The 14,344-nt window shown below is 44.2% G+C and overlaps 1 protein-coding gene across 8 annotated transcripts in view; it reads right to left on the bottom strand.

Moving 5' to 3' along the window:
- Window positions 1-14,344, bottom strand: part of LOC128350287 (E3 SUMO-protein ligase ZBED1-like) — a 256,967-nt gene that overhangs the window by 189,448 nt on the left and 53,175 nt on the right. Inside the window, exon 2 of one of the 8 annotated variants that reach the window (XM_053308319.1) lies at window positions 207-339. The exons of 3 other annotated variants lie outside the window; for them this stretch is intronic. In XM_053308319.1, the coding sequence (XP_053164294.1) occupies window positions 207-208 (2 nt within the window). In that variant the 5' untranslated portion in view covers window positions 209-339. Of the gene's footprint in view, window positions 1-206; window positions 340-12,063; window positions 12,600-14,344 lie in introns of those variants that run through there. 4 more of the 8 variants (XM_053308318.1, XM_053308324.1, XM_053308326.1 and 1 more) reach the window with 4 other exon arrangements.

Here is a 14,344-nt window from a genome sequence, read left to right as displayed (position 1 = left end):
TCTTTACTCTGATTAATATCCGTGCTTTGAAACTGTCAGCACAGATTATTGACCCAATACTGTTCTGCTATATCACTCTCAAAGGGGAATCGGTTTAATAGATCCATGCTATGTTTCCTCACAACTCCTAAGCAAAGCTGACAAGAGAAAATATTATGCATTATCTAATACATACTGATTTGAACACTTCCATATTATGCACTGACATCAAACCTCATATCAGCATCTACTTTGGGTTTCAAGTGCCTCCATTTCAGTCCATGACAAAGGGTTTCAGGAAAGACTAGAAGGCTTGTGATTCAGAGCACTTAGAGAATTTATCTTGCAATACAGTGAACCCTAGGAATAAGACAAAGGAGACCAATAAAACAACTGGCAGGACTTGGCATTTAATTTTTTAAAATTAAGGGCAGAATCCACAGTAACATAGCAAGCCTACTGCCAGCAACCATTTAGGTGTGCCCTAAATTCATTTTACCTTCTAGCATGTGGATTTAAGCACAGATCTTGGCTGACATCTAAACGAGGAGTTGTGTACAGGGAACAATTCTGCATGCATGCACACATACACACTTGTGTATGCGCATGTGCGTACAGGAGAGAAAAATGGTTGTCAGTACCATCTTCTCCCTGCAGCTGCCTGTGCCTTCCAAAAATAGGAACTTGAGGTTGCAGAACCCTTGAGTGGGGTGGGGAGGAACATACAACTACAGAGGAAAGTGCGGGGATCACCAAAAATAACCCCTCCCTTCCACACACATGGATGAATTCCCTGTAGTTTAGATATAGACCCTTATCTATAAGTTCACATTCAACTGGACTTGTAGCTGTGAAGCCTTGCCACAAACAGCCATAGTTACTCTCATATTTTAGGAAAGAATGGGACATATATACATTGTCTCCATACAGTTCTTTGATTTGTTGACTAAGCACAGGAGAGAGGAGAAACGTGTGTATGGAGACATTTTTAACTCTCTTGTTGAGATTATCTTTTTATTTAAAACTAAGCTTCCAATTTTGCTTTCCTTTCCAGTCCACAGATCTTTAAAAAAAACCCATTACTCCTGGCTTTGCATTATTTCCTTCCATCTGCCTAACCACAGAGGGTCAACAAAAGAGACCAGATGTTCTACCTAACCGCTCATGACCTTCTTCAAAAGTCTGCCTGTGGTTTAGCAACCACTGCCACTCACCAACAATATGTGCTCCTAAATCCTAGAAGAAGAAGAAGAAGAAGAAGAAGAAGAAGAAGAGGAAGAAGACGACAACACAGGCACCACAGGAACAAAGATAATAGGTACTTGAACTCTCTGGAGGTTGCATTCAAGCCAGACTCTTTATGTTGTGCAGGCCTATCTCATCTTCACTCAACAAGAGGCTGCATATAGAGTACATTCTAGTACTAGGATGTGGATTCAATTCCTATATTTGGCCTTCAAATCTGGTGGTGGATTTCCAGGCTGTAAATAACCATACTACCTAGCAACCCTATTGGTTTTATTCAGCCCAAACACAGAATTCCTCCCGTGGCTGTTGCTGGTATCTACTTTTTGTTTGTTGTCAGAATGTGAGCCCTTTTGGGAAAGGGAATATATTTTTTCCTTTATCTATATGAAACAACAAAAACGTTTTTGTTGAAAAGTTACATATAAATATTTGTAAAAAGTGTCTGTTGTTGCCAGTGAGAAGTGTCCAGTGTCTGTTGCAGCCAAACAGCACAAAAGCAACCAGCAGAACCTTAAGCTACAAGTGTCTTCTCTACAATAGGTGCACTTATTGTACATCTTCCATAACATCTATATCCCATTAACACATTTAGGTCTTGCAAAAATCAATGAGGCAAGGAGCACTTAGAGAAGTTCTTTAAAACAGAACTATATAGAAGAGGGCTCAACTTTGGCCCTCCTGCAGTTGTTGGCCTACAACTCCCATCATCCCTGACTATTGGCCACTGTGGCTGGGAATGCTGGGAAGTGTAATCCAAAAACACCTGGAGGGCAGAAGTTAAGCAGCCATGATACAGAATAAGCTTTGAGATTAAAAGTGAAAATGAAAGCATATTACACTTTCATAGATTTAGTACATAGATGCCATGTAAATATGCTTTCAAGAAACAGTGCTGTGTGTTTTTTGTTTTTTTTTCAACCAACAGCAACACTACAGTTGCAATGTTCTATATACATGGTCAGCAATAAATAGCAATGGAAATAAATTAATTTCTCCCAAACCAAGTAATTGGTGGACATAGCATTCTATATCATAAAAACTACAAATACTAATTATGTAAACTAAAGATGAATAACTTAAAAATCCAACCCTATTAGTCCTGTTGTATAGAAGATACATACATACATACATACATACATACCACCACAATATCTGAAACTAGTCTTTTTAGGCTTGGGGAAAGCAGTTGACTTCAAGTATAATATGCATAAAGAGATCTAAGCATGACATGAAACAAGTCAAACTATACCACAACAGAAATGAAACATTAATGCAGAATAACAGCAGCTTACCTACCCTGAGATACCTTTACTGGTATGGTTTAAATTTTAACTTATTTGTTGTATTTGACCCACAAAGTTTAAATACAAAACTCCATAAAGAAAGCACTGCTGTCATTCCAAAGTACAAGGAACTTAAATTCCTCAGGGAAGTCAAAATTCTCTTCTAATTTTACTTTACAGTCTTTCATACTAAAGTCTTCTAGTGAAAGCAGAAAAGCAGAATGTGAAGAACTATCAGGAATAAAGCAATACAGAACAAACTTTCCCAGTGATGTCACATGTGATTAAATTTGGAATGTTCAGCCTATACAGTGATTCTGCAATTCTCTATTCCTACTCTAGTATTTTAGGGATAATGCATCTACAACTTCTAGGTTTTGAAACCTCAGCTCTCTTTGCAATGAAATTTGTGGACATTGTGAAACTATTACCATCCACATTGCGCAGACTTAGCACTGGAGTCAAGAGTGAGGGCCCTATGAGACATGACAGAGCCATCATTCAGATGTCTACTCTGTATAAAATGAGGAGTAAAAGAAAGGCATACAGGTTCCTGTGGGTGGAGGGGGGGCAAATTTTTTAAAAAGTCAGTCATATTTGCCACTATGACATCCAGTTTAGACCTTGAGCATGAAACCCCTTTTAATAGGGAAGAACTTTTAGAAAAAGACCAACTGAAAAGGGCAATAAAAAGTGAAGGCCCCAAACCTAAATTATAGATCTCTCGCTCACAAATTCTGAACAGAGAAATAAGTTTGAGCCATGCTAGTATTTAAATAATATATTATTTTCTAGAATGGAACACAACCCTGTGTTCAGGATAGCTAATTCTGTCTATAATTACTACGCCACTTGCTATGTATGGACTTAAGCTTTATAACATCATTTAATGTAACTGAATATCCAAATTTATTCCTACACATTTATTTATTTAATTTTTATACCACCTAATATAGAACTCTCTAGGTGGTGTACAGATTAAAACATAAAATAAAATATAAAACATTTAAAATTCATAAAACAGATACAAATCACAATACATAAAAACACATTAAAATTTTAAATTTCTGTTAAAAACCTGGGAAAAGAGGTATGACTTCAGGATTCCCCTAAAAACAAACAAAGAAGGAGATGCTCTTATTTCAGCAGGGAGTGTGTTCGAAAGCCCTGGGGCAGCAACAGAGAAGGCCCGGTCCTGAGCTGCCACCAAACGAGTTGGCAGCAACCATAACTAGCTGGGCCTCTCCAGATGATCTTAATAGGCAACAGGGTTCACAACAGAGAAGGTGCTCTCTTAAGTACCCGGGATCTAAGCTGTTAAGGGCTTTACAGGTAATAACTAACACTTTGTATTTTGTTCAGAAACATATCGGCCTCCAGCGCAGTTCTTTTAGAATCGGTGTTGTATGGTCCCTACATGATAGGGATGATAATTTTCTGAGCATTTTCTCTAAAAAACATTCTTTTTTCTGCAGATGAGATATACAGGCTGTTTCTAAGCCCACCTTCTTTACTACAGGCTGATGGCTTCTACTCAACTTTTATTTTATTCCTACTTTCCCAATTGGCAAACACAAAGATATACATACTTCACAACAACAACAACAAATATTTATATACCACTTTTCAACAAAGGGTTCCAAAGTGGATTACATAGAGAAATAATAAATAAATAAATAAATAAATAAGTAAATAAGATGGATCCCTGTCCCCAAAGGGCTCACAATCTAAAAAGAAACACAAGATAGACACCATCAACTGGAGGTACTGTGCCAGGGGTGGATGGGGCCAGTTTCCCCCTGCTAAATAAAGAGAATCACCACGTTAAAAGATGCCTCTTTGCCCAGTTAGGAGGGATAAACCGCATCCTAAAAATGTTTACTTAGAAATAAGTTCTAATTAAATAAGATTTACTCCCAAGAAAAGTGTGCATAAGATTACCTCTGCTAACTTACCCATTCTAACTTGGCAAAGAGGCATCTTTTAACATGGTGATTCTCTTTATTTAGAAGGGGGGGGGGAGTAACTGGCCCTATCCCCCCCTCAGCACAGTACCTCCAGTGACTGTTGCTGGTGTCTGTCTTATGTTTCTTTTTAGATTGTGAGCCCTTTGGGGACAGGGATCCATCTTATTTATTTATTATTTCTCTGTGTAAACTGCCCTGAGCCATTTTTGGAAGGGTGGTATAGAAATCGAATGAATGAATGAATGATGAAGATTGTAGCTGTAAGTATTTTAAAGTGCAGCTTTAAGTATTATACCTAATACTTATTATACATAATACGTATTATACCACTATTATACCCAACACTGGGTATATTTGTAATTAAATAAAATTAAAGCATTTATACTTTTAAATTATGGGGAAAAAATACAATTATACTATTTGTATTGTACCAAGTTCGACACAATACCGTTTATGTTCTTAGGTAAGCACGGCATACATTTCCATTTTCCCCAATATCTCTGAGATATTTTTTCTTTTCTCCTTCTAGTATTTTGTAATGTATTGCCCCCCACCTCAGCTCAAGATTTCCAGAAATGTTACATGGAATAGTGCACAACGCCTGTGCTGACTGACATCCTTACCTGGACCCCATTATTAAGCCAAGAGACAAGTTCATAAACACTAGCCGCCTTCGCACATACCGGCAAACCATGGGTCCAAAAGACCCACAGTTTGCCTTCACCCCACGTTCTCAGATGATCTGATATGCAGTCTGGGAGACTGCACAGGGGGGGCACACTGGCTGCGTGTGTGGCATGACAGCTGTAGCAGCCAATCCATTAGGAGGAGCTTCCAGTCCTCAACTCCAGTTAGAATATGGTGGCAGAATGCAGATGACACAATGCTGCCTTCAAACCTGAAGTCTCAGTGGCAAAACTCACCACAGACCTAAGGTGACAATTCAGGTTTGGGTGCTAAAACTGACCTGCAGCTCTGTGACAAAACCGCAGTTTTCTGCATTCCTTTCATCCAAGATTTTTAACCTCTGGCACGTTTGCCTCTGCTTTGCTGTTATGTGCAAAGGTGGCCTGTATGACAACAGGCAAAGATGTTTCCAACAGTTTTCTCTCAAAAGAAAATAGCCTTAAGTGGGTCATACATTCAATTTTAAGAGCTGATGTGATCGCATTGCTCAGATTTATCTTTAAACCATGCTGTTTTTAAAATAAAACATTATAGCTGCATTTTAAAAATCCATTTAAGAAACCTAGATGGGGGGGGGGTATTTAAATATCAATTTTTATCCACTCTACTTGGAAGTTAACACCTAGAAGTTAACCCCTACAGCTTTCAATGGCTATAATTTCCAAGTGATTTTTTAATATGAAATTCAACCCCTCATTAGTGATAAGAAATAGAAATGTGTTTACTCAGCCCTAGACCCACCTGCAATAGGAAAGAACACTCCACTCACTCAAACGGACAGGTGAATCCATAAAGGAACATATTTAGGATTCCACTGATCTCAGGATGTGCATATAAGCATTGGAAATTTCTACTAAGGGCCAAGCCACATGTGTTATTCACGCATTTGCCATGTTAAACGTTAATGTATAAAGTGGGATGAGGGCTAATTCTAAGAGGAAGCAGGGTGCAGAAGTAAGGAATTCAAATTTCCCCCACACTTTGAGCACTTCTTGCTCAACTTGGCTTGCTTCCGGTATTGAAGCTAGGTTGGTAGAGAAGTGTCTTAAGCAGTGCTGCACAGCGTCAGCCTTCCTGCAGATGGTGGTCTACAATTCCCATAATCCCTGGCTATTGGCCACTGTGGATGAGGATTATGGGAATTATAGTTCAAAAACAGAAGTTGAGCAGTTGGTCTAGTATGAGGAGATAAGGAAATGGAAGGCACTGAACTTCCCTTACCCATGCACCGTGCTTCATCTTAAAATAAGATACACATCCAGCCTTCTTGTTTATACATGAAAGGAGCAGACACGTAAATCTGCATAGCTGTGTATCTTCTTTGGACATAAATCTGTGCAATTTCAGCATACAAATGGTTATGCCAAAGGAGAAAGAGAGTGAATTTGCTCACGAGGATGGAAGAACAAAGGAAGTTTAAAAAAAGAGTGTTAACTATCATCTCAAAACCAGATGTATTTAAATCACTGTTAGTAGTATAATTATTGTTGCCACCTTGAATAGGAGGAGTCTTGACCAGGGATCAAACAAGGAAAAACAACCACATTAAATCACCATAAGTCTCTTTATGCAAAACACAAAATGTGCAGGTCTGCATGTGAAGAAGTCCTATGGAAACAAGAGAACCAGGAGAGGGAGGATGCAGAAATTAAGATTAGCATTATTTATTACTACTATGGTTATTAGTAGTATTAACTACTCTAAATCAATCTTAGTGAACAAAGATGCAATTTGAGCTCATAATATTAACTGCTTTCATGCCCAGGGAAGTGGAAATTAACACCAACTCAGAATTTTTTCCTATCTTTGACCATAATGCAACCAGACCATTTAAGCACAAGGACATATGCCTCCTCCACCCCACTGGCTGGCACACCATTTCACTGCAGTCTATTTGTACATGGACTTTTATACACATGGCTTTTAGCTCGCATCTCCTCCGGAATGGAGGGTACGAGTTCACATATCAGCAGGAACTACCCCGAAGTCGCAGCAGGCTATCAGGGACCAGTTCACACACTATTCTGGCTTTTCCCGAATTAGGGCTGTGCATTCTAGCTTAGCCCAAATTATGTCCAGGGTAAAAAAATCCTCTATTTGCAGCAGCTTTTTCTGAAGGGAGGGAAGGTTTCTGGTATGCCCTGACACTTCTCTGCGATGTGTGGAGGGGCCGTTGCCAATAAATAGGCTTTTTCCAAAACTCACACTTTCATATTTTGTTTTTTTTAAAAAAACATTTGCTGGGTGGATTTGTGGAGTGCCAAGAGTCAGCAGAGGGGGCCGCTTGGCAACTTGTCTCATCAGTCTTCCGCAAGGAAGGGGAATTTGACACTTGTGTTCCTTATTGTCTGCTTTCCCGACTGTGGCTAGCTTTGCTTGGGAAGAATCGAAGCTGTTAATGAAATGGGCTAAACGGAGAGCTGGTGTCCTTTCGGAATCTGTAATAAGAGAAATAAAGCAAAGGGCTTTGGACAATGGAAGTACTGCTTGCAGTGTACTTCAAGGCTGCCTTCCTTCCCCATACCCTGCCTTTTTCCAGTAAGTCGGCTGGAAACCGAAGGCTGGAGGGGAGAGAAACTACCTGTGATCAATCATGCAGTTTTGGCAGTGTTTACCTAGGACAGAGCGTGAGCAAAAAAGAACCGGCCACACATGCTCTTGCTGGCGATGGAAAGGCAGTGTTGTGGTGCAGGGAGTACAACTTTCACAGGTAGGCTTTAGGCAGGGGGAGATCGTGTTTGCTTCTGGCTGTGTTAAAAAAAGTTGGGTGAACCTAGAAAATCCATTCCAGGCTGGGCTCAGAGAACAGTGTTGGCAGGTGGTGGTGGTGGTGACCCTTATAAAGAAAAGATTGGTGTAAGGTTCATTTGTGAGAGGTACCAGGACTCAAGTCCAGGATTTGGTTGTGACCGCAACGGCACTCTGCACATGCTCAAAGGGGCTTTTTTTCTTGCTTCACACAGTTTGGAATGGTTCTAGTGGGCTGTAGTACTAATTAAGCCCTGCCAAAATGTGAATTGTCAAGAAGTCAGCCCAGGATAGCATCTCTCCAACTTCTCATTCATTTTTGCAAGTCGAGAAAGGAAACTTTTGGGATAATTCATGTGTGTGGTGAGGAAGGAATCGCTGAAAAATAGAGCCCGTTAATTTTTTTCACATAAATAAAATATCCTAGAGGATCCTTCAGTTGGTATGCATGCCGTAAGGATAAAAATTACACAGACACACACACACACACCAATTGGGAGTGGTTTCTACAAACATCCACGCAGATACATTCGCTGAGATAATGTTTCAGGTTAAGCATTCTGTTGTTTTGACTAGTTGATCTTGCACAACGCCGACTGTCAAACTAACAACAACAACAAAGGTCTCTTGCCTCCTCCTCTAGGATGTGATTAGTTGGAGAAAAAACCCAGAGCAAGCTGTGGGAATGCACACAGGAAAAAGAGCTCTAGGGAATGCAGAGAGGAGCCGACCCTATTTGAGGTCCATTTAATACCCCAAATTAAACAGCTGCAAATCTGCTGCGAAGCAGATTCACTCTCCAGATACCCCGTGGCATGTCTGGATAACTTCCAGGAGCAGTTATCTGAACCACCTCTAAATGTGTGGATTAAATATAACATAATTCTTGCATTTAAGACCAGCATGGATGAACGACCACTGCACAATTAGATGGCAACGGGCAGGGCTGTCTTTAGGGCAGGGCTGCCCTGGTGAGAAGCAGGGCCTGGGCAAATCAGCCAGTGCACAGCTTCCTTCCAGTTAATTTTAATGGGGGTTAAAATAGCAACCCTGCCCTAAGGACAGCGCTGGCAACGGAACAACACACTGGAGACAGAGAGAGGTGTACAGGATGGGCTGGAGTATCCTAACCAATCCCTTATTTCTCGCTGATGTCCAAGTGTTTACTCAGGCATTACAAGACAGTAAGAGCAGGCCTTCCGCCCAGGGTGGATTTGATTTAAATCACGATTTAAATCACGATTTAAATCACTAGCAGGGTGGATAAAAATCAATGATTTTTTTAAAAAAATAAAAAAAATCAGATTTTTTTGATTTTTTTAAAAAAATCATTGATTTTTATCCACCCTGCTAGTGATTTAAATCATGATTTAAATCGTGATTTAAATCAGTTTGATTTAAATCAAATCCACCCTGCTTCCGCCCATTCCTAGCCTTATCTCTACCTGCACTTACAAACATGTTTACATAGATGAAGACCACACGTGTCATTAACAAGAAATACAGAGTATTCCTCCATCCTCCCACTATGTCATAAAGGATAAAATGCATATAGATATACATACACTAGTACAACTGTATGTACATTTACCTAGAAGTAAGACCCATTTAAACTCATTGAGGCTTACTTTCAAGTAGACATGAATAGACTGAGGCCGTAAAAGAAGGGTATGTTAACTGCAACTGCCTCCGTCTTTTGCATACATGAGGCAAGCCCTAAGCAACAGATCTCAGCTCCTTACAAAAGCTGGAGGCTAAACAGAAGTTCAATGCTTAAGCCTATTCCAGTACGAAATACCAGAAGATTACAGCCAGCAAGCTCATCCTTTGGGTGGGGCAACTGGGGCAGTCACCCCCAGCCCTGCACTTCCCCAAGCCCCACATGCACTCTCCTGTCCACCCGAACCACCCCAAACCTCGGCCAAGCAGCGGCAGTACATTTGCTGCTTAGGGTAGGCTCACAGACAGCAGGCTCTACGTGGACTGCACACGCACTCTCTCTTCATGCGGCTGCACGCGCTTTCTCCCTTTATGCTGTCCCCCAAGGTGGCATGTGTGGGCCAGGCCCAGAAACACTCCCTGCAACCCAGAGCCCAGTGGCGGCTGTGCGGCTGCTACCTGGAGGAGGATGAAAGTTCATCCGAGTCCTGGCCTGGCCCGCACACCTCCTCCGAGCAGCAACCGCACTGCCACTGCTGAGCTGCGGAGGATGGTTGGGGCTGGTGGGAGAGTGCGTGCATGGGAACTGGGGGACCCCCGCCGGACCCTGTCCCCTGAGCTGCTACCACTCGGAAGGGGTGTGTGGGCCAGGCCAGGACTCGGGAGAACTCTTGGCAGCAGACCAAGAGGCTGCCTGTAGAGGCAGCAGTGGCAAGGAGGGCAGGTGAGCACTCCCCTGCACCCGCCCAGCACACACCCTCCTGCCCACTGTCTGGGCAGAGAGTGGGGTAAGGGGGCACTCAGGCAGGGACCGCCCAGGCAGCCAACAAGGGTGGGCAGGGGATGCCCAGGTGGGCTTCACTAGGGCTGCCCCTGACACTTGGGCCAGCCCCGGGGAGGAGACTCCTCCCTGCAACCAACTGTGGCTGCAAGCGCAGTCTCCCCCACAACCACCTCCCCATGAGGCCCTGCACATGCTGATTCATCCCTCACCCCCAGCCCCCATTGGGGCAGTCTTAAAGGGTGGAATCCAGCTGCTGTATTTGAAGACATTTCCAGTTTTTGAGGGCCAGCCTGCCCATTAAAGCAAGCTAAGCACCTGCTTAGGGCGCAAAGCTTGCAAGGGTGATGACAGCCTGGGTCACATGGGACCCAGGGTCGCCACTCTTCGCCTGCAGCCCCCCTGCTCCCTCCCTGTGGCACCTTGCTTACCCACCCACCCTCCTGGGCGCAGCAGGCAGGGGGTAGGAGGGTGGGTACCAGGGAGTGTGTTCCTGCCCTCCTCACCGCAGCTTCCACCCACCGTTTTGCAGCAGTAGTTGCAGTGAAGCAGGCAGGCAAGCACCCACCTACTTGCCCACCCTCCTCACCGCTGCCTCCACCTGCAGAGGCCACAGTGAGTGGAGGGGGAGGCGGTGAAGAGGGTGGGCGAGTATTTCCCTCACCGCCGGCTAGAGGCAAGTGGAGACTGTGGCGAGGAGGGCAGGTGTGCACTCCCTGTTGCCCGCCCAGTGGGCTTTGCCCAGGGTGCCCCTAACCCTTGGGCCAGCCCTGGGGAGGAGTCTCCTCTCCCCAACCATCTACAGCTGCGCACACATTCTCCCTATCCCCCAAGCAGCTGTCCCACCACCATCTGCAGCTGCATGCTTTCTCCCTGCAGCTGGGAGAAGACATGCAGGTAGGAGGAGATAAACCTGACACCCGGTTGCATGTGCACTCTCCTCCCACAACCACCTCCCCATGAGGCCCCTCACATGCTGATTCACCCCAAGCCCAGCACCCCCTCAGAGACAGACATGACAGCAAGCAGGTGCATACAAAGCTATAATGTAAGTGTGCTGAACATTTCTCCTGCAGAAAGCCTTGGTGATGCATGCAAGACTCTGCCCACGTGCTTATGACAACTACTAAACTCAGAAGTGTAATAATTACTAGACTCGGGTAGCAGGTAAAGTAAAGTAAAGATAAGAGCCCAGTGATCTTTAGCCCATTGATCAGCCGCCAGTTGCAACAACAGGCACTTGGACCTGCTCCAGCCTCGAAGCCACACGCTTGCGGTTGGAAAGGGGGGGGGGGGGTGCGCCTTTGATAAAGTCCTGCCTGCCGGTTAGAGTCTGCAGGGAGGCGTTTGGAGCCATTAGCAGCGTGGCCTAGCCTTAACTCTGCGGGAGAAGGCCAAGGGAAAGCCCTTCTGGACAACAGTCCAAGGAAACGGAAGCTCGCGGGCGCCTTTGGCTACCGCTTACGCCGCTCTTTTCCACGAGAGCAGCAGAAACAAGTTGGCTCTACAGTTTTAAGAGCGTCACTGGCGGGCTGGCGCATAATTTCAGGCCACCCCTTCAACATTCACCACCACTACCCATGCTAGAAGCCGGGAGAGGGAGAAGAGTCTCATTGCCCGCACACGGGGTCGAAATTTGCCCAGCCTCTCCCAGGAATCCAAAGCAACCCTCCGAGATCTACGCAAAGAGGAGAACGCAAAGCCTACGAACCTGCCTTGGAAGGGCAGCCCCAGCGGCGGAGGCGGCGGAGCAGCTGGTGCAGCACGACGCGGAGGCCGATGAAATAAACCTGCAGCGCTGGCAGCGCCAGAGACAATAGCGACATGGCTGCCTTCTCGCACGGCGGCGGCTCGTCCTTGTCCTTTTCCTTAGCTCAGTGGAGAAAGGAGCCCAGCGACCGCCCCCAGCAGGAGAAGAAAGCGGGCGGGCGGAAAGTCTCTCCAGGGCCGCAGGGAGCGCGCCTCGGAGCAGAAGGCAGCCACACCCAGCGGAAGAGAAAAGAGAAAGCGCCCGCCTCCGTTCGTTGAGCAGTCTGCGAACAGCATCCCTCTCCTCTGAGGTTCCCCGGGCGTGTTCGCTAACGATTTCTTTCAAGTCAGAGGAGCTTCGTTGTTTGTTGCCCCCTAGGATAGTTCTGCGCACAGGAGAGGCGAGTAAAAGCCAAAGCAACGGGCTTGCGTGTAACTGGAATTCTAGAAGAGAATTCCAGCAATAAAGGACATGCTGCATCAGGACGCTTCTAGCTCTCCCTTGCTGTCTGTAGATTATGTTTTTGTCTTGTCTGTTTATTCCAGGTTGGGTCATTTGGAGTCAACACGATTTCTGTACTCCCAAGCACAGATGCAGTGTTTGTGTCTGGGAGAGTACAGTGCCCAGTATTGAAAGAGGGATAATGTGCCCTTCTGTTACTTACTCTGATTGTGATAACTATATCCACAATATTACTATTATTTATATACTGTTTTTCAACAACAGTAAAAGTTCTTCAAGTAGTTTACTCTGAAAAAGAATAAGGAGAAAATGGTTCCCTGTCCCCAAAGGGCCCAAAATATATTTTAAAAGCATTAGGTAGACACTACCAAGAGACACTGGAGGAATGCTCTCCTGGCCTGAAATAGGCCTATGTTGTGTTCTGTCCAGTAATGTTTTGTATTTTGTTGTTTGGAAGTTTGTTCTAGTGGGGATGGGGGGGGGTGAGTCAGAAAGAAAAGGAAGGAGAAGGAAAAAAATGGAGGCATTTCTGGAATAAAGTCTTACTTAAATCTACATAAGACTGTTTTATGAAAGCAGTTATAAAACATTTGGTGATCAGGATGGGATTTGAGCCATGCTACAGTAGGCATCCAATGAACAACAGAATCCAAGAATCGGCAAGAAAGCCTTCAGGAGTTGCACAGGTAAAGAAGCTGGACACACAATCAGCTGTAGCAATTGTAGAATGTAGCAGTTCAGAAATGTAGGCCCAGTAATGCAATGAGATGAACATGCAGGAACATTTGCAGGCTTACACGCATAGCTGGCTGAAAAAATAGTCTTCCCCTCCTTAGTATAAAGTTAATCACCAATTTGAAAGTTGTCTCTTTGCCCTGCTGAAACTACCTTGGCACACTACATTCTGCCCCGTATAAACTAACACGGAGTATCTGTATGTCTCGTAACAATAAAAGTACTCAGACTGAAACTTTGGGAAACGCCCAATGGAGAGAAGTTCCACTGTTGTGGAGCAACTGCCAATACTGTCTATGTGCCCTTGCTCCTCAAATTTAGCACACATAGGGAATTGTCAAGATGTTCTTGACTGAGTCTAAAACTAGTGGTGGATCATGCAGTTAAAAGTATTCTCTAAGAGCTAAAGCAACTCCTTGAATTTTGCTCCAGATGCAGTATTCTCTCTATCTTATTTTTTTTTCATCTGGGTGCGGAATGAATTTTGTTCTGGGCTGTAGTATCAAGGCAGTGAGTGCGCACATGCATTCAGGATGAGACCTTCCTGATTAAGCCTGAGAGGTATCTAAAATTAACTGAATGGACATAAACCATGTGATCACATGCTCGCCTTAGAGAGAACACTGAATGGAAGCCAGTGCAGATGCTCTCTAAATTAATGTGTCCTTAATAGCCCACCCCTATGAAGAGGTAGACTGCCATGTTCTGTGGAAAAGCTACCACATTGTTCTCAATATGAAATGTATCCTGGAAAAATGAAAACCCAAATTTCAGAAAGACATGAAACCCTTTAGCATGTAACTGGGAGGGGGGAAAGCATAATGTGACATTATCTCATTAGTGGTTCCCTACCCCTGCTCCACTTGCACGAGTGGGAAAACTTATGATGCTTTGCAGGATCAGGGCCAGGACTGAGTCAGCAGTTCTTGTTACCAGCTGACCAGAGGGGCTATCTCTGGCCCTATATAGGAACGCTGCTTTCTGCCCAGCCTGCCAGAAGCCCTGCAGCATTGGGAGAAACCGCCTGCTTCCTAGACAGCCCCCA

This window comes from Hemicordylus capensis, chromosome 3, assembly GCF_027244095.1.
Source record: "Hemicordylus capensis ecotype Gifberg chromosome 3, rHemCap1.1.pri, whole genome shotgun sequence".
Lineage (NCBI taxonomy): Eukaryota > Metazoa > Chordata > Lepidosauria > Squamata > Cordylidae > Hemicordylus > Hemicordylus capensis.
The sequence above is the reverse complement of the archived record's forward strand: the minus strand, read 5'-3'. Positions and strand labels throughout refer to the sequence as shown.